Raw genomic sequence first — 27,454 nt, forward strand, 5'->3', positions numbered from 1 at the left:
CAGCCTGCAGATACAGTATGTCGGCTTAGCCCAAGAGTGCATCTATCAATTGCTATCGCCGTGTGCGAGGCGGTGGTATACTTTGCTTTTCCTCTTGGCTACACCTGTTACTCAGGTGCTGTGTTACGGCTGGGAGTCCTTCGACGGCGAACGCTCGAAGAGGGGTAAAATAAATAAAAAACAGATATAGAAAGAAAGGGAAGGATGGACAACTGGCAGCACAGTCAGTTCAGTGGAAGCTTTCCTTAATCAGGTTTAACACTCCATTTGCTTTTTTTCCGAGAGGCAGGCGGTTATATCGACAGGCGGACGGGGAGACAAATCATTGTCATCTTCACTTGTCTGGGCTGTGTAGTCATCTTTGAAAGGTGGTTATTAAGATTGTTTGCCGTGTCTGCCATGCTCAGTGGGGAGGAGGAATCAGATATATGAAAGTCGACAGAAAAAGGGAAAGAGAAAATGGAAGAGAAGAAGAAAAACGAGCGGGGGAGAAAGAGAGCACGAAAGAGAGAGACATGAAAAGAGGGACGGAGGAAATAAGGTGAACAAGTTCAGAAAAAGTGTTCAGGGAAAGTATGAGGATGGCGCGGGAGGCATAAAAAACATTAAGGCAGAAAACTGATGATGTCATATGCTAGTGTTCACTGCCAATTTGCGTCAAACCTACAGGTGATGACAACATATGGGAGAACCAGTCCAATGGTCAATGTCTGGACACGATTGGTGCCAGAAGTTCCTCATTTGTTCATATACCCCCCTTTAGTGGCTTGTACCTCACACACTTTCACAGGTTTCCCCATGGTTTGCTTCATCTAGCTCTTAGAATAGCCCGAAGCAGAAATGCTGTGTTGTGTAGAGAAGACTCAAAGTGCTTGTCCCTTAGCATGGGCGGAGAGATGGGTTAGATCACAAGTTCACAGTAGTAGCCATTTGATGTAGTTTCTGCAGAACTTGCTTCAGTGTGAAATGGCATAGGTCTTCAGCAGTGGTTCTGCGCTAGCTATTAGCATTGAAGTTGTTTCTGTCATTTGTATTAAGAGCTGCATCAGATCGGCGGAAGGTGAGGAGCGGTGGCAGGGTGAGGATGCTTGAATGCTAATTCGCACCCAGTCGCACGTGAAATGAGCTCGATCTAACCTCCAACCTGGGCTGCCACCTACGGCGTGACCGCATCTGGGGGAAGAAATTAAACGAACTGCTGTGACAAATTGTGTTCGTCTGGCTTCCCCTTGGGCTCAAAGAAAGCGAGCGAGAGAGAACTCTTTCTCCTTCCGAATGAAGCCCCACACTAGGTAAGGACTTACATACTACCCATCTCTCCATCGCCAGGCAACAAAGAATGAGTCTGGAGTGAATTTCATTGGTAACCGACGGCGTCAGATCGCTAATCACCAGATCAAGGTGCTGTCGGCCTCTCACAGAGCAAATTACTCTTACTCCTGTGCAGGGACGCAACTGGTTTTAGGTATAATGGAGTGTATATAATTTAATTACTATATTATATAATAATAATATTATTATATACACTCCAAACAGCCTACCTGACCACTCGGAGGCGTCCACATGGTCCTAAAGCACACCTTTGCCTCATTTTGTATCATATTCCTATGATAGAACGGGGGGACAAAAATGCTGTTTCAGAATGTCCCCAGTGAAAGTTGCACCCCTGCTCCTGTGTACCTGCATGTATGAGGCCGCCACACAGCACTATTTCAGAAGCCTTGGTTAGGGGTTGAGGTGGTGCCTTCGAAGCATTGCACCTACTTCAGGCCTGACAAACTGCACCAAGATCAGCAGGGAAAAGGAAGGTACCCACCAGAGGTCTTCATGGGTTTAACAGACCCTAAATTCTGAGATCCGACCCGGGATCCGAAAAACAAATGATGGTCCCACTAAGCGCAAACCAGATGGGATGGCGTATTGCTGCAGAATGCTGTGGTAGCCATGCTAGTTAAGTGTGCCTTGAATTCTAAATAAATCACAGACAGTGTTACTAGCAAAGCACCTCCACACCATCACACCTCAATGCTTCACGGTGGGAACCACACATGCGGAGCTCACCCGTTCACCTACTCTGCATCTCACAAAGACATGGCAGTTGGAACCAAAAATCTCACATTTGGACTCATCAGCCCAAAGGACAGATTTTCACCTCTCTAATGTCCATTGCTCGTGTTTCAATGCCCAAGCAAGTCTCTTCTTCTATTGGTGTCCTTTAGTAGTAGTTTATTCTCAGCAATTTGACCATGAAGGCCTGACTCATGCAGTCTCCTCTGTCTGTTACTTAAACTATGAAGCATTGACTTGAGCATCAATTTCTGAGGCTGGTATCCTCTGCAGCAGAGGTAATCCTGGGTCTTCCTTTCCAGTGGCGGTCCTCATGAGAGCCAGTCATAGCGATTGATGGTTTTTGCAACTGCACTTGAAGAAACTTTAAAAGTTCTTGACATTTTCCGGATTGACTGACCTTCACGTCTTAAAGTAATGATGGACTATCGTTTCTCTTTGCTTATTTGAGCTGTTCTTGCCATAATTTGGACTTGATCTTTTACCAAATAGGGCTATCTTCTGTATACCACCCCTACCCTGTTGTTGGAATTTTACCCTTTTTTCTCCCCAATTTCGTGGTATCCAGTTGTTTTAGTAGCTACTATCTTGTCTCATCGCTACAACTCCCGTACGTGCTGGGGAGAGACGAAGGTTGAAAGTCATGCGTCCTCCGATACACAATCCAACTAAGCCGCACTGCTTCTTAACACAGCGCCATCCAACCCGGAAGCCAGCCGCACCAATGTGTCGGAGGAAACACAGTGCACCTGGCAACCTATTGCTGCATTTTTTATGTGAAGAGACAGCAACAACAACAATGATCATTTATTTGAATTGTAAATCTCTATTAATGAACTGGGCACATAAAGATGTAGCATAGGCCTATAGCAGTGTGTGAATGCATCAAATTATTGAGCTTGTTTTGGCTGATTTCATGGGGCTACAGATGACAATCTATTTCCCTTCCGTTTGGGACTTAATTTATTGTACTGATTATTTTTTTCAAATATGCGCTGTCTCATTAACCAGTAATGACATCAAGGCAGGAGCGGGGTGGCCAGTTGGAGCACAGTCAGTTTTGCTGAGGCAATAGATCATCTTTGGGAGAGATGTGGGAGAGACCAAATGAGTGAATGAATAACTTTGGGGGCAGCAATCATCTTTTCTGTTTTTTTTTTTTTTTTACCCCCTTTTTCTCCCCAATTTCGTGGTATCCAACTGTTAGTAGCTACTATCTTGTCTCATCGCTACAACTCCCGTACGAACTCGGGAGAGACGAAGGTTGAAAGTCATGCGTCCTCCGATACACAACCCAACTAAGCCGCACTGCTTCTTAACACAGCGCGCATCCAACCCGGAAGCCAGCCGCACCAATGTGTCGGAGGAAACACCGTGCACCTGGCAACCTATTGCTGCGCTTTTAATGTGAAGAGACAGACTCATAGTTTCTCAACCTTTTAAGCAAAACATTGTCATCTGTTGAGTCATGCTTGTTGCTTAAAACACTTTATGCTAGTGGTTGTATTAATTTGGGTTTCTTCGCATCCCACAACTGTCTCAGACTATGTTTGGAATATTTCTGAGTGGTCCAGCGAAAGCCCGGACTTGAACCCGATCTAACATCTCTGGAGAGACCTGAAAATAGCTGCCCAAGAAGACTCAAGGCTGTAATCGCTGCCAAAGGTGCTTCAACAGTAAAGGGTCTGAATACTTATGTAAATGTGATTTCAGTTTTTATTTTTAATACATTTGCAAATATTTCTAAAAACCTGCTTTTGCTTTGTCATTATGAGGTATTGTGTGTAGATTGATGAGGGGAAATAACTATTTAATTCATTTTAGAATAAGGCTGTAATGTAACAAAATGTGGAAAAAGTCAAGGGGTCTGAATACATTCCGAAAGCACTGTACACACTGTGGGTGTGGGTCCATTTGGAACAGTTCTCTTTACAAAAAAAATATGAATTTATGCATATCGGTCAGGTGGGAACGCCACGGATCCATTTCAGAATGGGTCCAACTTTTTGGACCCGTGAAGACCTCTACCCACAACCTCTATTCCAAACCAGGTATCAGAAGGCTTACTCTTCCCCCCATCCTCAAGCATCTCGCCAATCTCCCCTCTGGTAGCTGAACAGTGGTGCACTCATCCAGCTAAAAGCTGCGAAGGGGATTGCCCACTGAGAATTTGGGAGCTAAACCTCCATAATCCGCACAGGGGTGCAGGGAATCAAACAGTAAAATGTCAACCATTTATGGGCGATTCAGTGGCTCAGGCTGCAGCCAAACGATAGTTTCTCTATCTCCAGGGGAGCATCTTGGGCCTCGTTTCTCTCCCAAGAAATTGTTTTCCCTCTTCCTCGCTCCTCTCTGTCAGCCATCCGAAGCAGGGAGGATGATGGTAAAGAGCCTCAGCTGTCGTCGTGTGCGCTCACAGGTATGTTGACGACACGCCAGCTGGTCGTTATTTCCACAAGAAAACTTGTGCTTTACTGCAAATTCTTGGCACATATTGAGCCCACATACACTAAAATACAAACACTTGACGATATCTGGTACAGTCAGTCTCAAAAACTGTTTACTACAGTAATGTGTAAAGTAAAATTTGTATACTTTAAAGTATAGCCATGGAGGCTATCCAAAGACAAACCTCGGTGAAAGACACAGTGAAGCACTACTGCACCAACCACAGAGGACACAACCCATACCCTAGTCTCTTGGCTTTGACAAGGAGAGAGAGGACAGTTGGTCTTTCCAACGCCTGTGGCGTTATTCATTATCTCTTGATATGGGCCTGACAACAGGAGAAGGACATTCCCTAGAATGATGTATGGAGGCCAGACAGAGCTCACCTGCACACTGGCCAAAGTGTTCCACTCTGATGTGCTTGTCCCGCCTACAGGCAATGGTGCTCAGCTGGCACTGGTCAGCGTAGGTCACCCCATCAGAGCCACACACCTGCTCAGGGGAAAAAAATAGAAACAGGCTAGGATCACAGCTTGTTAACTCTATGCCTGCGTACTACCGACCTCTTTAGGCCGATCACAAGCTCAGTAGTTCCAGATAAAGTGTTCTGGATTCTGTGATGAATTTCTGACATAGAGAGAATAATGTAAAGGCCCACCTTGGTCTTGTTCATCTCGTCACAGTCGGGCGAGGGACATTCACAGTGGGCTTGACCATTGACCTCAACACAAGACGCACCAAACTTGCAGTCCAGCTCATTACATGAGTTTGGGGCATCAGCACCTGGGATGGGAATGAAGGGGTTAAAATCAACTCATGGGTCAATGGATACCATCACTGTCCATCATATGAATGTGTGTTCATGGTCCAAATCATGATGCTGAAATTAGCATGTGAGCTTGGTACTTTTAACTGCTCTGAATCCTAGTTGATAATCACCATAATAATGTATATGCATGGTACCACTTCCACATACATACAGGGAGGTCCAAAAGTCATGTGACAGTGACAATTGTTGTTGTTTTGGCTCTCTACTTCAGCCCTTTGGATTTTAAGTGATACAATGACTATGAGGTTAAGGTGCAGACTGTCAGCTTTAATTTGAGGGTATTTTCATAAGCAAATACAGCACCGTTTGTACATAGTACCCCCATTTCAGAGGACCAAAAGTATTGGGGCAAATTCAGTCTATGTTTATTAAAGTAGTAAAAAAAGTATTTGGTCCAATATTCATAGCACGTAATGACTACATGTGACTCTACACATTTGTTGGATGCAGTTTGTTTTGGTTGTGTTTCAGATTATTTTGTGCCCAATACAAATGAACGATGTATTGTGTCAATTTGGAGTCACTTTTATTGTAAATATGAATATAATATGTTTCTAAACACTTCTCCATTAATGTGGATGCTACAATGATTATGGATAGTCCTGAATGAATCTTGAATAATGATGACTGAGAAGGTTACATACGCACAAATATCATACGACCCCCCAAAAATGCTAAACTCCCCTCTGAAAAGTTAGCATGTCTTGCGGGTATGATATTTCTGTCTCTGTAACTTTCTCACTCATCTCACTTTCAAATTCAGTGCTGGAGGACAGAGCCAAAACAACAAAACATTTGTCCCTGTCTCAATACTCTTAGACTGTATAGAAACATGAGTAGGTTATGCAGATGAAATATTGTTATGCTTTCCATACGCAAATATATTAATGATGAATCTTTAGTATAAAGTAAATATGTGGACTCTTTTCAAGACAATAAAAAAAGGATTTGGTCTCATTCCGTCATGTTTGTTGTTTTTGGGGTCAGTCGCCTGCCTACACAGCACTGATCGTTAAAATGGCGGCGGAAGAAATGGCAGCAGTTTTACGGGCGCCCAACCAATTGTGCTATTATGTGGGGGGGTTTTCGCGTTATTTGTAACTTATTTTGTACATAATGTTTCTGCAACCGTATCTTACGGCAAAACAAGAGCTTCTGAATATCAGGACAGCGATCACTCACCTCGGATTAGACAAAGATTTTGTCTGCAACAAAGACGACGCACAAGACATTCTCCAAACACCCCACAGGACCGACATTCCGTTACTTACAAGAGGAAGCGACGCAGGTACAGAGGACAAAGAGCCGGAGGACCCGGCGAAGTCGACTGGGAAAGCTGACGTTACCATCAATACTACTCGCCAACGTGCAATCATTGGACAATAAACTAGACGAGGTACGATCACGAATATCCTACCAACAGGACATCAAAAACTGATATTCAGCTAGCGGGATACACGCTGCACCGGCAGGATAGAACAGCACACTCTGGTAAGACGAGGGCAGGCGGTCTGTGCATATTTGTAAACAACAGCTGGTGCACGAAATCTAAGGAAGTCTCTAGATTTTGCTCGCCTGAAGTAGAGTATATTGTGATAAATTGCAGGCCACTACTTGCCTAAAGAGTTTTCAGCTATACTTTTCGTGGCTGTTTATTTACCACCACAGACAGATGCTGGCACTAAGACCGCACTCAGTCAGCTGTATAAGGAAATAAGCAAACAAGAAACCACACACCCAGAGGCGGCGCTCCTAGTGGCCAGAGACTTTAATGCAGGGAAACCTAAATCAGTTCTACATAATTTATACCAACATGAGCAACCAGAGGGAAACAAATTCTAGATCACCTGTACTCCACACACAGAGACGCGTACAAAGCTCTCCCTCGCCCTCCATTTGGTAAATCCGACCACAACTCTATCCTCCTAATTCCTGTTTACAAGCAAAAATGAAAGCAGGAAGCACCAGTGACTCGGTCTATAAAAACGTGGTCAGATGAAGCAGATGCTAAACTACAGGACTGTTTTGCTATCACAAGCTGGAACATGTTCCGGGATTCTTCCAATGGCATTGAGGAGTACACCACATCTATCATTGGCTTTATCAATTAGTGCATCGAGGACGTCGTCCCCACAGTGACTGTATGCACATACCCCAATAAGAAGCCATGGATTACAGGCAACATTCACACTGAGATAAAGGGTAGAGCTGCCGCTTTCAAGGTGTGGGACAGGAAATCATGCTAACCCTGCGACGAACCATCAAACAGGCAAAGCGTCAATACAGGGCTAAGATTGAATCATACTACACCGGCTCCGACGCTCGTCTTGTGTGGCAAGGCTTGCAAACTATTACAGACTACAAAGGGAAGCTCAGCTGTGAGCTGCCCAGTGACACGAGCATACCAGATGAGCTAAATCACTTCTATGCTCGCTTTGAAGCAAGCAACACAGAGGCATGCATGAGAGCATCAGCTGTTCTGGATGACTGTGTGATCAGGCTCTCCGTAGCTGACGTGAGTAAGACCTTTAGGACGTGTGCTCCGGGCTTGTGCTGACCAACTCGCAGGTGTCTTCACTAACATTTTCAACATGTCCCTGACTGAGTCTGTAATACCAACATGTTTCAAGCAGACCACCATAGTCCCTGTGCCCAAGAACACAAAGGCAACCTGACAAAATGACTATAGACCTTAGTACTCACGTCCGTAGCCATGAAGTATGTACATACTACCTCAGTCAGCCAGACTAACCGGTATGTAGCCTCGCTACTTTAATAGCTACTGTATATAGCCTGTCTTTTTACTGTTGTTTTATTTCTTTACTTACCTATTGTTCACCTAACACCTTTTTTGCACTATTGGTTAGAACCTTTAAGTAAGCATTTCACTGTAAGACCTGTTGTATTCGGCGCACGTGACAAATGAACTTTGATTTGATTACTGGTACGTTGACCAAGGAACCTGTTTGAAGCAACCACTGGGTTGCATCAGCAGCAACAACAGGGGCTAAGAATCATTGCCATGAGCCCCTGAGGCATCAAGTGTGGGCTCTCCTCTCTGCGCTGACCTTAATGTGGTGCAGAGAGCCTCCTCTCGGCTTTCAAGTGCGGCCCCCCCACCCCACCCCACTTTGTGCTGGGACTATTGACTTCATTAAGCACTTGACTTCCTGTCAATAGATGACAGTGGGTCTTAACGAGACAGTGCCCGGATAACACAGCGGGACCTTCCCCTCTCAGTTGTGTGTATTCATTAGGTTAGGTTGCCATTCATCCAGACATTAGAATGGAGGGCTAAATTAATGGATACTGGATAAATTTCCCAAATATTGTATTAGGTACATCCATCTAGTACCAAGCCGGACTCCCCTTTGATTCCAGAACAGATTGAATTATTTGGGGAATGGATTCAACAAAGTGTGGCATTCAAATATTTATCAATTCGTCTCAAGAGACCTAACGTATGCCAGGAAAACATTCCCCACACCATTGTAACCATCAGCCTGTACATCAGGCAGGATGGAGCCATGGACTCATGCTGCTTACACCAAATCCTGACTCTGCAATCAGCATGATGCTACAGGAACTGGGATTCGTTGGACGAGGCAATGTTTTTCCACTCCGGCTCCAGTGTGCCCACTGGAGCCGCTTCTTCTTCTTTTTAGCTGATAGGAGTGGAACCTTCTACTGCATTATAGACCATCCGTGACAAGCACCGACGAGTTGTCTGTTCCGAGATGTTGTTCTGCACACCACTGTTGTACTGTTGTTTGTTCTACCATTTTCTGTAAACCCTAGACACTGGGGCCTCCGGAGTGGTGCAGTGGTATAAGGCACTGCATCGCAGTGCTAGCTGTGCCACTAAAGATCCTGGTTCGAGTCCAGGATCTGTCGTAGCCTGCCGCGACCTGGGACTGTGCACAATTGGCCCAGCATTGTCCGGGTTAGGGGAGGTTTTGGCGGGCAGGGATGTTCTTGTCCCATCGCACACTAGCGACTCCTGTGGTGGGCCGGGTGCAATGCACGCTGACACAGTCGCCAGGTGTACAGTGTTTCCTCTGACACATTGGTGCGGCTGGCTTCCGTGTTAAGTGGGCGTTATGTCAAGAAGCAGTGCGGGTCGTGTTTCGGAGGACGCACGGCTCTCGACCTTCGCCTCTCCTGAGTCCGTATGGGAGTTACAGCGATGGGACAAAACTGTAACTACCAACTGGATGACATGAAATTGGGGAGAGAAAGGGATAAAAAAAATAAAACCCTAGACACCGTCGTGCGTGTAAAGCCCAGGAGGACAGACGAGGTACTGAGGTACTGGAACCGGCACACCTGACTCAATGTCTGTAGGAGCAAACCATTTTTGTGAATGGGGTTGTGTACTTAAACTGATATTTCCCATTCTGATTTGTTTTTCCTTCAAATAACAGAATGAAAAACTACAGCTACAACAACAGCCATTGTTGTCAAAGACACCAGCCACCCTAGTCATAGACTGTTCTCTCTGCTACTGCACGGCAAGCGGTACCGGAGCGCCACGGCTAGGTCCAAGAGGCTTCTAAATAGCTTCTACCCCCAAGCCCTAACATTCAGACTCCTGAACACCTAATCAAATGGCTACCCAGACTATCTGCATTGCCTTCCTTCCCCCCCTTTTACACCGCTGCTACTCTCTCTTATCATCTATACATAGTCACTTTAATAACTCTACCTACATGTACATATTACCTCAATTACCTCGACTAACCGGTGCACCCGCACATTGACTCTGTACCGGTACCCCTTGTATATAGTCTCGCTATTGTTATTTTACTGCTGCTTTTTAATTACTTGTTCATTTTATTTATTTATTTGTAAAAAAAAAAACATTCTCACTGCATTATTGGCTAAGGGCTCATAAGCTCATAAGTAAGCATTTCAGCATACAACACTGAATACTGTTGTATTCGGCGCATGTGACTAATACAATTTGATTTGATTGTTATTGTACTGCAGCCGCTTCACTTTCTGATACTTCTTAATGCTGATAAAACAGGTGGCTTCGAGAAAAATCCATTGAGTTCATGACTTCGCTTCTGCAAGACCGCTCCCTGGATGAGAGGAGTTACAGGGACGAGACGAGAGCCGAGGGGTTGCAATGCTCTGTCGGTGGCGCGGTGAGTTAACAGGTGGCGCACGTCAGTCAGCAGGGGCTCCCTGTACCTGTGTCGCAGCCGCTCCTGCCCATCTTACTGCCGTCGGGGCACACATTGCATTTCATGCCCTTCACTCCAGTCTTGCAGGAGCACAGGCCTGACATCTGCTCGCAGTCGTCCCTCACCGAGCCCACTGCGTCGCAGTTACACGCTGGAACACCGAGGGAGAGAAAGAAAGAGAGGAAGGGAGATATAAATAGGGAGAAGGAAGGAATGGAGGAAGAGAGACAGGGAGAGAGATGGAAACAAAAGGGTAAGTGGTACTTAATGACATACAGTGAATAACAATCCACCTGTTCACCACAATGCAAGATAAAGAATATTGATTATCCATCTTAACTCTTTCCCTAAAACTCTTCAAGATTTTCTATTGGGCTTTTCAGTTCAGAACTAGACTTAATCTATGTCATAGAAACCTGCCTCTCACACACACTCAGGCTACCTCAGAAGTGACCCCTAGGTTGATGTAAATCTCAGCGCCTCGGTGTCGGGACTGGAGTCAGGGATAGTTCAGGCAGAGGCCAGCCAGAGTCTTGAGGCAAGTGGGTAGATGGGCCAATAAGATCACAGAGAGCCTCCAGGCCCCAAGGAATAACATCAACCCCATCAAACCCCATCATGTTCCTGGAATCAATGTTTTCCCCCCTGCTGAACTCTGTACTGATGTACTGATGTGTGTACTGTTTCCTTGTCCGTGGGTAAACCCCACAGGTCAGGCTACAGTGGAGACGGATACAAGCTCCTGCTGTGGACTAAATAGCTCAGCGGGTCCTCTACTGTATTGCCAAGAACTCTGTTCACAAGTAGGATAGTATTCAAAAAGGATGACGGACACACAGCCACACAAAGGAATTGAGGCAATGTCAAGCGCAATTGTGTGACAGCTTTGACAAAGCTCTGATTCTTGGGTCTCTGTTTTTTTCTTTCAAGTGGTCATATGTAAATCTAGTCCTTTTTCTTCTTTTTCTTCCTATGACCTCCTTGGCTTCAACAATAAGCATTCATTTTTCAACTTAATCTCTTTACAGCCAAGTGCTACACTTAACTAATATAACATATTTGTCTTACAGAAGGGAATGCATACATATACGGGAGCCAAAGATCCTTGAATTACAAGCGCCAGAGTCTTGTAACTGTACTACACAGGAACATTGTTTCACTTGAGCCGGATCTTGCCGGAAGAGGATCCGGCACCTCACCGTTTTGGACTGTTTCATTACGGATCCTATTTGGCCAGATCCGGTACCTTTCGTGGCTAGACATTTTGATAAAAGCGTTCAAAGTTAATTTGAGTTTCCTCAATATTCTAAGAGTTGATTCCGGCTTATGGTTTGCGCAACACTGCAACCAAAACTGAACCAACATATAAATGCAACATGGAACAATTTCAAAACATTTACTGAAGAGGCTTCCTGAGTGGTGCAGTGGTCTAAGGCACTGCATCGCAGTGCTAGCTGTGCCACTAGAGATTCTGGGTTCGAGTCCAGGCTCTGTCGCAGCTGGCCACGACCGGGAGACCCATAGGGAGGCGCCCAGCGTCATCTGGGTTTGGGGAGGGTTTGGCCGGCAGGGATGTTCTTGTCCAATCATGCACGAGCGACTCCAGTGGCGGGCTGAGCGCAGTGCACGCTGAACGGTCGCCAGGTGCATGGTGTTTCCTCCAACACATTGGTGCGACTGGCTTCTGGGTTAAGTGGGCATTGTGTCAAGAAGCAGTGCGACTTGGTTGGGTTGTGTTTCGGAGGACACACGGCTCTCGACCTTCGGCTCTCCCGAGTCCGTACGGGAGTTGCTGCGATGGGACAAGACTGTAACTACCAATTGGCTACCATGAAATTGGGGAGAAAACCGGGTTAAAAAAAACAACCTTTACTTAGTTACAGTTCATATAAGGAAATGTAAATAAATTCATTAGGCCCTAACCTATGGATTTCACATGTCTGGAAATACAGATATGCATCTGTTGGTCACATATACAGTCAATCAATCAAATGTATTTATAAAGCCCTTCTTACATCAGCTGATGTCACAAAGTGCTGTACAGAAACCCAGCCTAAAACCTCAAACAGCAAGCAATGAAGGTGTAGAAGCACGGTGGCTAGGAAAAACTCCCTAGAAAAGCCAGAACCTAGGAAGAAACCTAGAGAGGAACCAGGCTATGAGGGGTGGCCAGTCCTCTTCTGGCTGTGCTGGGTGGAGATTATCACAGAACATGGCCAAGATGTTTAAACGTTCATAGATGACCAGCATGGTCAAATAATAATAGTCACAGTGGTTGTAGAGGGTGCAACAGGTCAGCACCTCAGGAGTAAATGTCAGTTGGCTTTTCATAGCCGATCATTAAGAGTATCTCTACCACTCCTGCTGTCTCTAGAGAGTTGGAAACAACAGGTCTGGGACAGGTAGCACATCTGGAGAACAGGTGAGGGTTAGCCACAGGCAGAACAGTTGAAACTGGAGCAGCAGCACGGCCAGGTGGACTGGGGAAAGCAAGGAGTTATCAGGCCAGGTAGTCCTGAGGCATGGTCCTAGGGCTCAGGTCCTCCGAGAGAGAGAGAAAAAAAAGAGAGAGAGAATTAGAATTAGAGAGAGCATACTTAAATTCACACAGGACACCAGATAAGACAGGAGAAATACTCAAGACTAACCCTAGCCCCCCGTGCCTTTGGAAAGTATTCAGACCCCATTACCATTTCCACATTTTGTTAGGTTACAGCCTTATCCTAAAATTTATTAAATCGTTTTTCATCAATCTGCACACATAATGGCAAAGAAAAACAGGATGACATTTTTGCTAATTCATTAAAAATTAAAAACTGAAATATCACATTTACACAGGAACATTGTTTCACTTGAGCCGGATCTTGCCGGAAGAGGATCCGGCACCTCACCGTTTTGGACTGTTTCATTACGGATCCTATTTGGCCAGATCCGGTACCTTTCGTGGCTAGACATTTTGATAAAAGCGTTCAAAGTTAATTTGAGTTTCCTCAATATTCTAAGAGTTGATTCCGGCTTATGGTTTGCGCAACACTGCAACCAAAACTGAACCAACATATAAATGCAACATGGAACAATTTCAAAACATTTACTGAAGAGGCTTCCTGAGTGGTGCAGTGGTCTAAGGCACTGCATCGCAGTGCTAGCTGTGCCACTAGAGATTCTGGGTTCGAGTCCAGGCTCTGTCGCAGCTGGCCACGACCGGGAGACCCATAGGGAGGCGCCCAGCGTCATCTGGGTTTGGGGAGGGTTTGGTCGGCAGGGATGTTCTTGTCCAATCATGCACGAGCGACTCCAGTGGCGGGCTGAGCGCAGTGCACGCTGAACGGTCGCCAGGTGCATGGTGTTTCCTCCAACACATTGGTGCGACTGGCTTCTGGGTTAAGTGGGCATTGTGTCAAGAAGCAGTGCGACTTGGTTGGGTTGTGTTTCGGAGGACACACGGCTCTCGACCTTCGGCTCTCCCGAGTCCGTACGGGAGTTGCTGCGATGGGACAAGACTGTGGCTACCATGAAATTGGGGAGAAAACCGGGTTAAAAAAAACAACCTTTACTTAGTTACAGTTCATATAAGGAAATGTAAATAAATTCATTAGGCCCTAACCTATGGATTTCACATGTCTGGAAATACAGATATGCATCTGTTGGTCACATATACAGTCAATCAATCAAATGTATTTATAAAGCCCTTCTTACATCAGCTGATGTCACAAAGTGCTGTACAGAAACCCAGCCTAAAACCTCAAACAGCAAGCAATGAAGGTGTAGAAGCACGGTGGCTAGGAAAAACTCCCTAGAAAAGCCAGAACCTAGGAAGAAACCTAGAGAGGAACCAGGCTATGAGGGGTGGCCAGTCCTCTTCTGGCTGTGCTGGGTGGAGATTATCACAGAACATGGCCAAGATGTTTAAACGTTCATAGATGACCAGCATGGTCAAATAATAATAGTCACAGTGGTTGTAGAGGGTGCAACAGGTCAGCACCTCAGGAGTAAATGTCAGTTGGCTTTTCATAGCCGATCATTAAGAGTATCTCTACCACTCCTGCTGTCTCTAGAGAGTTGGAAACAACAGGTCTGGGACAGGTAGCACATCTGGAGAACAGGTGAGGGTTAGCCACAGGCAGAACAGTTGAAACTGGAGCAGCAGCACGGCCAGGTGGACTGGGGACAGCAAGGAGTTATCAGGCCAGGTAGTCCTGAGGCATGGTCCTAGGGCTCAGGTCCTCCGAGAGAGAGAGAAAAAAAAGAGAGAGAGAATTAGAATTAGAGAGAGCATACTTAAATTCACACAGGACACCAGATAAGACAGGAGAAATACTCAAGACTAACCCTAGCCCCCCGTGCCTTTGGAAAGTATTCAGACCCCATTACCATTTCCACATTTTGTTAGGTTACAGCCTTATCCTAAAATTTATTAAATCGTTTTTCATCAATCTGCACACATAATGGCAAAGAAAAACAGGATGACATTTTTGCTAATTCATTAAAAATTAAAAACTGAAATATCACATTTACATACGCATTCAGGCCCTTTACTCGGTACTTTGTTGAAGCACCTTTGGCAGCGGTTACAGCATAGTCTTCTTGTGTATGGTGCTACAAGCTTGTCACACCTGTATTTGAGAAGTTTCTCCAATTCTTCTCTGCATATCCCCTCAAGCTCTGTCAGGTTGGACTGGGTAGAGTCACTGCACAGCTATTTTCAGGTCTCGCCAGAGATGTTCGATCGGGTTCAAGTCCAGGCTCTAGCTGGGCCACTCAAGGACATTCAGCCACTCCTGTATTGTCTTGCCTGTGTGCTTAGGGTCGTTGTCCTGTTGGAAGATTAACCTTCACCCCAGTCTGAGGTCCTGAGCACTCTGGAGCAGGTTTTCATCAAGGATCTCTCTGTACTTTGTTCCGTTCATCTTTCCCTCTATCCTGACTAGTCTCCCAGTCCCTGCCGCTAAAAAACTTGCCCACAGTATGATGCTGCCAACAACATGCTTCACTGTAGGGCTGATTCCAGGTTTCCTCCAGACGCTTCTCCTGACGCTTGACATTCAGGCCAAAGGGTTCAATCTTGGTTTCATCATACCAGAGAATCTTGTTTCTCATGGTCTGAGATTCTTTAGGTGCCTTTTGGCAAACTCCAAGCGGGCTGTCATGTGCCTTTTACTGAGGAGTGGCTTTTGTCTGGTCACACTACCATAAAGGGATGATTGGTGAAGTGCTGCAGAGATGGTTGTCCTTCTAGATGGTTCTCCCATCTCCACAGAGGAACTCTGGAGCTCTTTCAGAGTGACCATCGGGTTCTTGGTCAACTCCCTGACCAAGCCCTTCTCACCCGATTGCTCAGTTTGGCCGGGCGGCCAGCTCTAGGAAGTGTCTTGGTGGTACCAAACTTCTTCAATTTAAGAATGATGGAGGCCACTGTGTTCTTGGGGACCTTCAATGCTGCAGACATTTTTTGGTACCCTTCCCCAGATATGTGCCTCGACACAATCCTGTGTGGAAAATTCCTTTGACCTCATGGTTTGGTTTGTGCTCTGACATGCACTGTCAACTGTTGGACCTAATATAGACAGATCTGTGCCTTTCTAAATCATGTCCAATCAATTGAATTTACCACATGTGGACTCCAATGAAGTTGTAGAAACATCTCAAGGATGATCAATGAAAACAGGAGGTACCTGAGCTCAATTTCGAGTCTTATAGCAAAGGGTGCGAATACTTATGTAAGTAAGGTATTTCTGTTTTTTATTTGTAATACATTTTCCAACATTTCTAAAATAAAATGTTAATTTTGTCATTACGGGGTATTGTGTGTAGATTGCTGAGGATTTAAAAAAATATATTATTAATCCATTTTAGAAAAGGGCTGTAATGTAACAAAATGTGAAATGAGTGAAGGGGTCTGAATACTTTCTGAATGCACCGTACCTTAAAAACAGGTAGGGGTGTGGATCAGAAAACCAGTCAGTATCTGGTGTGACCACCATTTGCCTCATGCAACAAAGACACATCTCCTTTGCATAGAGTTGATCAGGCTGTTGATTGTGGCTTGTTGTCCCACTCCTCTTCAATGTCTGTGTGAAGTTGCTGAATATTGACATGAACTGGAACACACTGTCATATACGTTGGCCCAGAGCATCCCAAACATGCTCAATGGGTGACATGTCTGGTGAGTATGCAGGCCATGGAACAACTGGGACATTTTCAGCTTCCAGGAATTGTGAGCAGATCCTTGCGACATGGGGCAGTGCATTATCATACTGAAAGACGAGGTGATGGTGGAGGATGAATGGCATGACAATGGGCCTCAGAATCTCGTCATGGTATCTCTGTGCATTCAAATACTTTTTGTTGTCCGCAGCTTTTGCCTGCCTATACCATAACCCTACCACGTTGACACAATGTTGACCGCTCCCCCACACGACACCATACAAGCTGTCTGCCATCTGCCTGGAACAGTTGAAACCAGGAATTATCTGTGAGGAGCACACTAGTACAGAGTGCCAGTGATCATCGAAGGTGAGCGTTACGACACCGAACTGCAGTCAGGTCATGACCCTGGTGAGGACAACGAGCGCGCAGATTAGCTTCCCTGAGATGGTTTCTGACAGTTGGTTGTTTCTTCGGTTGTGCAAACCCACAGTTTTATCAACTGTCTGGGTGGCTGTGTAATGATCATGCTGTTTAATCAGCTTCTTGATAAGCCATACCTGTCAGGTTGATGGGTTATCTTGGCAAATGAGAATTCTCACTAACAGGGATGTGCACAAATTAGAGAAATACGTTTTTTGTTCATGTGGAACATTTCTGGGAAACAACACTTTACATGTTGGGTTTATATTTTTGTTCAGTGAGAAGTGTGCCTGTATCTCTCACAGAACTAGAATGAGATTCACTTTCTATGATCTCTCTCCCTCTCTCTGCTCTGATAGACATGAGCCTGCAACTCTCATCTCTTCAGAGTTGCACTTCATCATTTATTTCCTGATAGAATCATAACCGCGGGAAGGGTGCTGGAGGTGCCGCGGCACCCCTGACGATTTGAAATACATTTGCCATAGTTATAGAATTACTACTGTCTGTTCAGAAACAAATAAAACAAACAAATACAACAAACAAATAATTCAGAATAGCCTACTACACCATGAGAAGGCCTATCATTTATCAATAGCCTCTGAAAAAAAATAGCTGTGGATTTTGTGTTGCCCAATAACAAAGCATAGCCTACAGTCGGGAACACACAGCAAATCTGTCAGTGAACAGCATGCAGACAAAACAGGCCTTTATTTCAAATACAATCACAGGAAAACACAGGTTGGAAAGCAAATGGCTCCTGCTGCAAAGAGAAGACGATGCTGTTGGCTACCAGAATATTTGATCAACGTCCAAATAGTGTTTTACAAAGTAAAACAAGAGACAGATAGGCTTCTGGCATGAACACATCGGCCATCACCGGCGAGTGCGCTGCGCATCATTGGGTGAGTCAGTGAAACTGGAAAGCAGTTTTAGAAGGATAATTTCCTCCTCACATTGTAACCTACAATATGTGTTTCACCACACACCTAGGCTATTGATGGTTTCAAGACAAGGTCGTGTTTATTGATCTCAGATTCTCAGTGTCATTTAGATCATTTGTGCAGTATTAAAGATACTGCAAAAGTCTCCAGTCATGTAAAATGGTGCAGAGTTGCATGAAATGCGTTTATAAAAAGCAACATTTTCCCAGGACCCTTAGGCTACTAAAAATGTACCCCATGTGTGCAACTTCTGTAAGCGCCTATACTCTACTGCTCTATACCACTATGCAAATGCGATGCAATGCTTTATTATAAAGGTACATCAGAGCTACCCAGGTCACCCTCCTCTCGTGCTCACTTTTGGTTCCGGCACCTCCCGATTTACAAATGAAGCAGTGCACAAGACCAAAACTCTTCTGTTCCCTACATCGGGACAGTTAATGTGAAGAAAACAGAAAGCAGCAAAGTAGGAGGAGCTCTCTTACGTGTGCAGCCGCTCAAGTTCTCTGTGACAATGCCACGGAAGTTCCAGAAGCCTGGATCACAGCGGTCGCACTTCTGTCCCCCGACGCCGGGCTTACAGGAGCACTGTCCGCTGCCCGGGTCACACGTCCCCTTGTAGGAGCCATACGGGTTACACTGGCACGTACCTGGGGACACAATAAGGATAGGACTGAATGGATGATTTCTTTAATGAGATCATTTTACACAGCTACAACATCAAAACAACAACTCTCCAGTCTGAGGCGATGCCAGAGGGGGATCAGATGGACCACTAAAGGACGGTTTCCCAGAAACTGATTAAGCTTAGTCCGGGATTCAATTGCGTATCTCAACTGAAAGCAGCAGAGGCTGCTGAGGGGAGGACGGCTCCTAATAATGGCTGGAATGGAGTTTAATGGCTGCAATGGTGTGAATGGTATCAAACACAAGTTTGATACCATTCCAAATACTCCATTCCAGCCATTATTTTGAGTAGTCCTCCCCTCAGCAGCACTGACTGAAAGAGCTTTTAGTCCAATACTAGACTTGAATCTGTGTCCTGGAAACCGGCCCTATACGTAGACCTTCAGATATCACTTCATATGCAGGTTTTCCTTTCCAGCAAATGTATGCTAGGCTGTTTGTGTACATCAATAAGTTAATACCATTGTGATGGATATAATACAAGTGGTCATAGGTGAGAGATCAGATGTCAGGTAAGAGATTGGCACGCTTACTGGTGCATCCAGCGAGTCCCACACCAAGGGCCGCCGTCTTGTTGTCGCGGCAACAGCCGTAGACTGACTGAATGCAGCGTTGTGGCGCTGTCAGCTCTGGTGGGGAGGTGGCTGAAATCTCTGATGAGATGGGAACGAGGATGGAACAAAAGAGGAAGAAAAGATAAAACAACTTTTTAGAGTGACAGTGAAGGCTCTTTTAAAAGGAGTTAGAAGACACAATCTCTGAACAACGTGCAACTTCTAGCGAACAATGAGGTTCACCTCGAGGGCCAGAGGTGAAAAGCTGGCATCTGGCTTCTAGATAACAATTCTACTTTCCCAATCCTGACAACGGCTCAAAATCAGGGAGAAATTATGCCATTACCTGAAAACAAACAATGGTGCTCCTAGTGGAACAGCTGACATTTGCCACATCCTAGGAGGCCTATTCTCTTCATTTGTTCTCCTGTGAAATTGCAGCATGCGACACAACATCTCTACAAGCTTTCAGAAGCAGAAAACAACAAGTCTACGGCTGAATGTGATGGACTGGGCCAATCTGTGAGCGTATGTGTGTAGTTGTTTTGTCTGTGCGTGTGCCAAATTCCAAGCCGACGTGACAGCTCGAAAAGAAAATCCACATACAACACACCCTAAACAAATATGTTACCCAACAGAGACTTGTGTATAAGGGAAACTAGAGTGCGAGATGGAAGGATGGAGGGAAAAGAGGGAGGCAGGGAGGTGGTTCAACAGCCAAGGCAATATATTATCTTATCGCTCAAACTCTTTCCAAGCCTTGAATCAAAATGGCCTCCACTCTCTCCACTCCACTCTTCTTTCTTCCTCTCTTGTGTTTCTCATTTGGAGTTTGGAGGCTGCAGATACCGGCCCATAAATCACACTCTTACTGGTGTGGATATGAGCCGAAGCCTAATGGTGATGACTAGCTCTTTCTTTTTTCAGTGCTTTCCCACTCCATTGATGGGCTTTGGACACAGTTCATTAACTTGACACTTTTCAGTGCTCCTGCTACTATCTGTACTGAGCCTATTAGGGCAAGGGAGAACTTTTAATTTCATATGTTCTTCAACCCTTCAAGGGTTTTCCTCTTCAGTGGCCATTGTCTGGCATAATGCAGTTCTCTCTGATGCGAGAGTATTACTCTCTCTATCTCAAGGTCTGCTGCTGCCACGGCTCTGTACAGGTAGCCTTTGTATGTCTCCTAGGAGAGAATTGAGTGCCTCTGCACGTAGCAACGGTATATAGCACAGGATCTTTTTAGACCTCATGAAGACTGGAATCACTGACCCAGTTATCGGATAGAAAATGCAAAATAGGACAGCTTGAAAGTTCTTCAGAGACAGCTGTCATAGATCAAAGAACTCCCAGAGACACCACACATAAGTTGTTTATAAACAACATAGGACAGTACAAAACAACAAGATCGTGTTGAGGTCAATCCCTGTTTGTTTTGTCTAGTTCGTGAAAGCCAACAGGAGCTTTTCTTGAGTGTGTTTGAAGGCTTGGAGATCAAACCATGGTCAAAGACAAGTTCCTGCATGTATAGCTAATGAAGAAGGGCCCAATGAGATTCCCATTGATCTGAGCTTTTTGGGAGAAGAAGAAGAAGAGGACCCAGAGCTCGCACACCAATAGCATTCCACAAGAAAAGGGATTGATTATCCGCAGATGGTGGAGAAGCGTGACAGAAAGCAGCCAAAATGCCAGCTTAGCAGGGACAACTCTACAGGGATGCGAGTGTGAAATCCGAGCGTATCACTCTCTTCTCTCCCTTTCGTTTGCTCCCTCCCTCTTTTTTTTAGGACAGCTAGGAATCAAACAGGCTGCAGTGATCATACAGAATCTTTTATGTGCCTTTGGCTTCACTCTGGCCTACTACAGAAACATCACTATACTGTCTCTTCAGTTAAAGCTTGTGGTTTGCACTGCCAAGGCAGAGACTCGAGTATAACTAGTGTTCCCTACTGAACTGCCTAGCACCTGTGGTGGATGTCTCTAGAGAAATAGGAGCTTCTTCATGTTGAGCCTTTGGTAGCCACATGCACGTTGAGCCATATGTAGCAACATTGAATCTGGGAAATGACACTGTGTTGGATATGTTACCACCAAAGTGCTATTCAGAAGAAACAACAGGATTTCTGGGCGTTGCTTTATAACAAAGTAGTAAACTGTGTGAATCCAGTGTACGAGATGGATTATTACTCTGGCTGATCTTAGATCATTTATGGTGGGATGTCCAGGCAGCTCACCTGTGCAGGGTCCCTGATTCTGGATCAGCAGATGCCCTTGCCTTTCGCAACTGGCCTTCTTCATCTCACACTCGTTGCTGTAGGTCTTCCCATCTGAGCCACACACCTGAGGAGAATTGTAGTCATACGCATATGAATGCTGGAACATAGCAGCGTGTGATAGCAATTTCATTTCAAATGACTTTATGTACATAGTTCATTTTCAAACCATGCGACAAGTTCCATCTCAATATGAAAATTAAATTGCACTAATATTAACTGAATGTAAATGTCAGATGTCATGCATTCATTATCTAGGAATTACATAGGCTTGCGTGAAATGAAAACCACCACTATTTAAGTAAAACCCAAGTAGAGGGTTGTTGTTGGGAAGGCTAAGTTATGGAGGTTAAGGCTTACCAGGTTGCGAGGCACGCGATTGCAGTCGAAGTCACAGACACAGCGGTCATCCTCTGTGTCCTCGTCCCACGAGCCTCCAAACGTACGACACCTATCCTGTTCGCAGCTTTCAACACCTGAGGCCGACCCTCCTGAACCACACTCTGCAAAGACAACACACAGAGAAAAAACTGAAGTGGTTATTAACAGCCCAGCACAGACACACATTTTAAGAACCCCTAACCTTTTGATACATCAGTAAAAATGCCTTCCATCTTTGTCTTCCCCCCCCAAAAAAGTTAATGGCAGAGTGTTTATACATTCAGAGCACGCCACCTTTTGATGTTGGAATTTTCTTCACGTTGGCACTGAGATTGAACCAAAGGCGCTGCTGGAAGTACAAGATAATGACCAACCATGGAGAGGACCAGCAATTGACAAAATAAATTAGGCACAACATTGCTGCGCCACCAGAGAGGCATCCTTTACATTTCAATTAAAGTTGAAGATAGAGGGAGGAGGAACATATTATCACTTGCATCCCTGCGAGGGGGAATCAATGCAAGAGCCTGTTTCATGGACACAGATTTCCTGATATGAGGAAGCCACTAATTGCACAGTGTTCTGTAAGATCCAATTATCAATCCACTCCAGTAGTGCTGAACGGTTAGTGCTTTTTGAGGTCCGTTTCGGTTTGATTATAAAAAAATATTATTTTTGTATTCATTTTTTTATTTCAATTTTTACATTAAATGCACTATGCATTATGTGGGTTGAATGCTGTAACAACACAGACTATCAATAAAATATCCATGATGGTAGTGACTGCCCATGCCTGCTGATCACTTATGAACCATCATTTATACACATTACTTAAATAAAATATTTTTGTTATTATGTATATTACATTTGTTTTATTTGATGACTTTATTTCATTCCAAGTCATCATTTCAGCCCAACAGAGCTGCTGCCTACGCTGTCTGACAAAATCACTATTTGAGTAGTTTTTCTAAATAAACATACTTTTATGACTGCTGAATACAAACTATTAATCACTTAGCTCATGTATTTTCCGGTAGACATACCTCAAAGAAACTGCTCTATGTATCCCCTCTTGTTCTTGCATATGATCTGATTTATCTCTAGAGAACCTGCAGTGCAATGTGCGCATTGAAGTCACTGAATAAAACAGAATGAAATTCAAATAATTAAACTTATGTCGGTCAATAAGTTGTATAAAAAACGAAAAATACACCTTTTCACCAGACTTCAGAGAAAAGTAACTCAGATGCTTTTTGTATTGGCGACTGTGGAAGGTAAACTTTTAATTTACTGTAAAACAGTCTACTTCACTGGATCAAAGAGGCCTTTTCAACGAGCCGTCCTTGAAATGTTTATGAAAATGGTTCTTCAGAGAGCGGTAACAAGGACAAACGACCATCCGGAATTATTTCCAAAGATCGGAGACTTAGAAAGCTGAAAAAATATTGGAATAGAGATTCCATAGAAATATAATATACAGCACCTTCAGAAAGTATTCACACCCCTTGACTTTTTCCACAATTTGATGTGTTACAGCCTAAATTTAAAATCAATTAAATTGAGATTTTGTGTCATTGGCCTTCAGTGGAATTATGTTTTTCAAATGAATTAAACATGAAAAGCTGAAATGTCTTGAGTCATTGAGTATTGAGTATTCAACCCTTTTGTTATGGCAAGCCTAAATAAGTTCAGGAATAAAAATGTGTGTCACGACTTCTACCGAAGTCGGTTCCTCTCCTTGTTCGGGCGGTCGACGTCACCGGTCTTCTAGCCACCGCCGATCCATTTTTCATTTTCCATTTGTTTTGTTTTGTTTTCCCACACACCTGGTTTTCATTCCCTCATTACGTGTTGTGTATTTAACCCTCTGTTCCCCCCCATGTCTTTGTGTGGTACTGTTTGTTGTAAGTGCCGGTGCACATGTTTACTGGTGCGCATCGGGTTTTGTACCCAAGTTGTTATTTCTTTATGCAGTTGGTTTTGGAATTAAACTGCTCCGGCTATTACCTAGTTCTGCGACTTCCCTGCCACCCCTTACAATGTGCTTATCAAGTCACATAATAAATTGCAGGGACACTCACTCACTGTGTGCAATAATAGTGTTTAACATGATTTCTGAATGACTGCCTAATCTGTGTACTGCACAGATTTGTATTATTATTATTTTTTAAATGTAACCTTTATTTAACTAGTCAAGTCCGTTAAGAACTAATTCTTATTTACAATGATGGCCTACCCCGGTCAAACCCAGACAACGCTTGGATAATTGTGCGCCACCCAATGGGACTCCCAATCATAGCCAGATGTGATACAGCCTGGATTCAAACCGGGGACTGTATTGATGCCTCTTGCACTGAGATGTAGTGCCTTAGACCGCTCCGCCACTGAGGGGTGCAGTGAATTTCAAACACAGATTCAACCATAAAGACCAGCGAGGTTTTCCACTGCCTCGCAAAGAAGGGCACCTGTTGGTAGATGGGTATAAAAAATGAGACATTGAATAGCCCTTGGAGCAATTACACTTTGGACAGTTTATCAATATACCCATTCACTACAAAGACACAGGCGTCCTTCCTAACTCAGTTGCCGGAGAGGAAAGAAACTGCTCAGGGATTTAACCATGAGGCAAATGGTAACTTTGGCTGTGATAGGAGATAACTGAGGATGGATCAACAACATTGTTGATACTCCACAATAATGACCTAATTGACAGAGTGAAAAGAAGGAAACTAAAGTAAGGACTGGACGCAGGACTGGACGCCGTGCCTGGACTGGGCACCAGCGCAGAGGAAGGCTCGGCCATGGAGAGGGACTGGACACCGTGCCTCGACTGGGAACCGGTGTAGAGGAAGGCTCTGGCCATGGAGCGGGACTGGACGCCGTGCCTGGAATGAGCACTGGCGCAGAAGAAGGCTCCGGCCATGGAGAGGGACTGGACACCGTGCCTCGACTGGGAACCGGCGCAGAGGAAGGCTCCGGCCATGGAGCGGGACTGGACGCCGTGCCTGGAATGAGCACTGGCGCAGAAGAAGGCTCCGGCCATGGACAGGGACTGGACACCGTGCCTCGACTGGGAACTGCAGCAGAGGAAGGCTCCGGCCATGGAGCGGGACTGGACGCCGTGCCTGGAATGAGCACTGGCGCAGAAGAAGGCTCTGGCCATGGAGCGGGACTGGCTGCCGAGCATGGGCACTGGTGCAGAGGAAGGCTCCAGCCATGGCTCCGGCGCAGGAAGCTCCGGGCTGTGGACAGTCACTGGAAGCTCCGGGCTGGTGTCCGTCACTGGAGGCTCCGGCCCACTGACCCTCACTGGAAGCTCTGGACCGTTGACCGTCACTGGAAGCTCCGGACCGTTGACCCTCACTGGAAGCTCCGGACCGTTGACCCTCACTGGAAGCTCCGGACCGTTGACCCTCACTGGAAGCTCCGGACTGTTGACCCTCACTGGAAGCTCTGGACCGTTGACCCTCACTGGAAGCTCCGGACCGTTGACCCTCACTGGAAGCTCCGGACAGTTGACCCTCACTGGAAGCTCTGGACCGTTGACCCTCACTAGAAGCTCCGGACCGTTGACCCTCACTGGAAGCTCCGGACCGTTGACCGTCACTTGAAGCTCCGGTCCGTTGACCCTCACTGGAAGCTCTGGACTGTGAACCGTCGCTGGAAGCTCCGGACCGTTGACCCTCACTGGAAGCTCCGGACCGTTGACCCTCACTGGAAGCTCCGGACCGTTGACCCTCACTGGAAGCTCCGGACCGTTGACCCTCACTGGAAGCTCGGGACCATTGACCCTCACTGGAAGCTCCGGACCGTTGACCCTCACTGGAAGCTCCGGACCGCTGACCCACACTGGAAGCTCCGGACCGTTGACCTTCACTTGAAGGTCCGGACCGTTGACCTTCACTTGAAACTCCGGACCGTTGAACGTCACTGGAGGCTCCGGCCCGCTGACCCTCACTGGAAGCTCTGGACCGTTGACCCTCACTGGAAGCTTTGGACCATTGACCGTCACTGGAAGCTCCGGACCGTTGACAGTCACTGGAGGCTCCGGACCGTTGACCGTCACTTGAAGCTCCGGACCGTTGACCCTCACAGGAAGCTCTGGACCATTGACCGTCACTGGAAGCTCTGGACCGTTGACCGTCACTTGAAGCTCCGGACCGTTGACCTTCACTTGAAGCTCCGGACCATTGACCGTCACTTGAAGCTCCGGACCGGACCGTTGACCTTCACTTGAAGCTCCGGACCGTTGACCCGCACTGGATGCTCTGGACCATTGACCGTCACTGGAAGCTCTGGACCGTTGACCCTCACTGGAAGCTCTGGGCTGTAGAACGTCACTGGAATCTCCGGACCGTCACTGGAAGCTCTGGACTGTGAACCTTCACGGGAAGCTCTGGACTGTGAACCGTCGCTGGAGGTTCCGGTCTGTAGACCGTCGTTGGAGACTCCAGCCTGTACACACGCACTGGTAGACAAGTGCGGGGAGCCGGCACAGGACGTCCCGGGCTGGGGAGGCGCACTGGAGGCCTGGTGCGTGGAGCCGGCACAGGTGGCACCGGACTGATGACACGCTCTTCAGGGCGAGTGCGGGGAGCCGGCACAGTACGTACTGGGCTGGGGAGGTGCACTGGAGGCCTGGTGCGTGGAGCCGGCACAGGTGACACCGGACTGATGACACACTCTTCAGGGCGAGTGAGGGGAGCCGGCACAGGACGTACTGGGCTGGGGAGGCGCACTGGAGACCTGGTGCATGGAGCTGGCACAGGACCTACAGGGCTGAGGAGGCACTCTTCAGGGCGAATGCGCTGCAGAATTCACCTAACCAACATCTCTCTCTGATCTCCTTCCTCCAACAGCTCCATAAACTCCCCGACGGTCTCTGGCTCTCTCCTCGACCGCCTGCCCCTTATGCCCCCCCAAAAAATCTTGGGGTTTCAGTGGCCGCGGACCCCGGCGTCGTCGCTGTCCTCCTATACTCCTTGGCGACTCCCGCCAAGGAAGGGTCTCGCATCCACATATTATTTTCTCCCATGTCCAGTTGTCCTTTACCTCCATGGCACGCTGCTTGGTCCTGTAGTGGTGGGATATTCTGTCACATTCGTCATATACAGTGCCTTGCAAAAGTATTCGGCCCCCTTGAACTTTGCGACCTTTTGCCACATTTCAGGCTTCAAACATAAAGATATAAAACTGTATTTTTTTGTGAAGAATCAACAACAAGTGGGACACAATCATGAAGTGGAACGACATTTATTGGATATTTCAAACTTTTTTAACAAACCAAAAACTGAAAAATTGGGCGTGCAAAATTATTCAGCCCCCTTAAGTTAATACTTTGTAGCGCCACCTTTTGCTGCGATTACAGCTGTAAGTCGCTTGGGGTATGTCTCTATCAGTTTTGCACATCGAGAGACTGACATTTTTTCCCATTCCTCCTTGCAAAACAGCTCGAGCTCAGTGAGGTTGGATGGAGAGCATTTGTGAACAGCAGTTTTCAGTTCTTTCCACAGA

At 46.0% G+C, this 27,454-nt stretch overlaps 1 protein-coding gene across 1 annotated transcript in view; it reads right to left on the bottom strand.

Moving 5' to 3' along the window:
- LOC139368345 (agrin-like) overlaps positions 1–27,454 on the bottom strand; it is a 445,616-nt gene that overhangs the window by 77,347 nt on the left and 340,815 nt on the right. Inside the window, exons 11-17 of the mRNA XM_071107109.1 lie at positions 21,920–22,062; positions 21,521–21,626; positions 19,266–19,385; positions 18,531–18,695; positions 10,541–10,684; positions 5,174–5,298; positions 4,902–5,007 (exon numbers count right to left, since the gene is read on the bottom strand). Of these exons, the coding sequence (XP_070963210.1) occupies positions 4,902–5,007; positions 5,174–5,298; positions 10,541–10,684; positions 18,531–18,695; positions 19,266–19,385; positions 21,521–21,626; positions 21,920–22,062 (909 nt within the window). The remainder of the gene's footprint in view (positions 1–4,901; positions 5,008–5,173; positions 5,299–10,540; positions 10,685–18,530; positions 18,696–19,265; positions 19,386–21,520; positions 21,627–21,919; positions 22,063–27,454) is intronic.

This window comes from Oncorhynchus clarkii, chromosome 16 (assembly GCF_045791955.1).
Source record: "Oncorhynchus clarkii lewisi isolate Uvic-CL-2024 chromosome 16, UVic_Ocla_1.0, whole genome shotgun sequence".
NCBI classification, from domain to species: domain Eukaryota; kingdom Metazoa; phylum Chordata; class Actinopteri; order Salmoniformes; family Salmonidae; genus Oncorhynchus; species Oncorhynchus clarkii.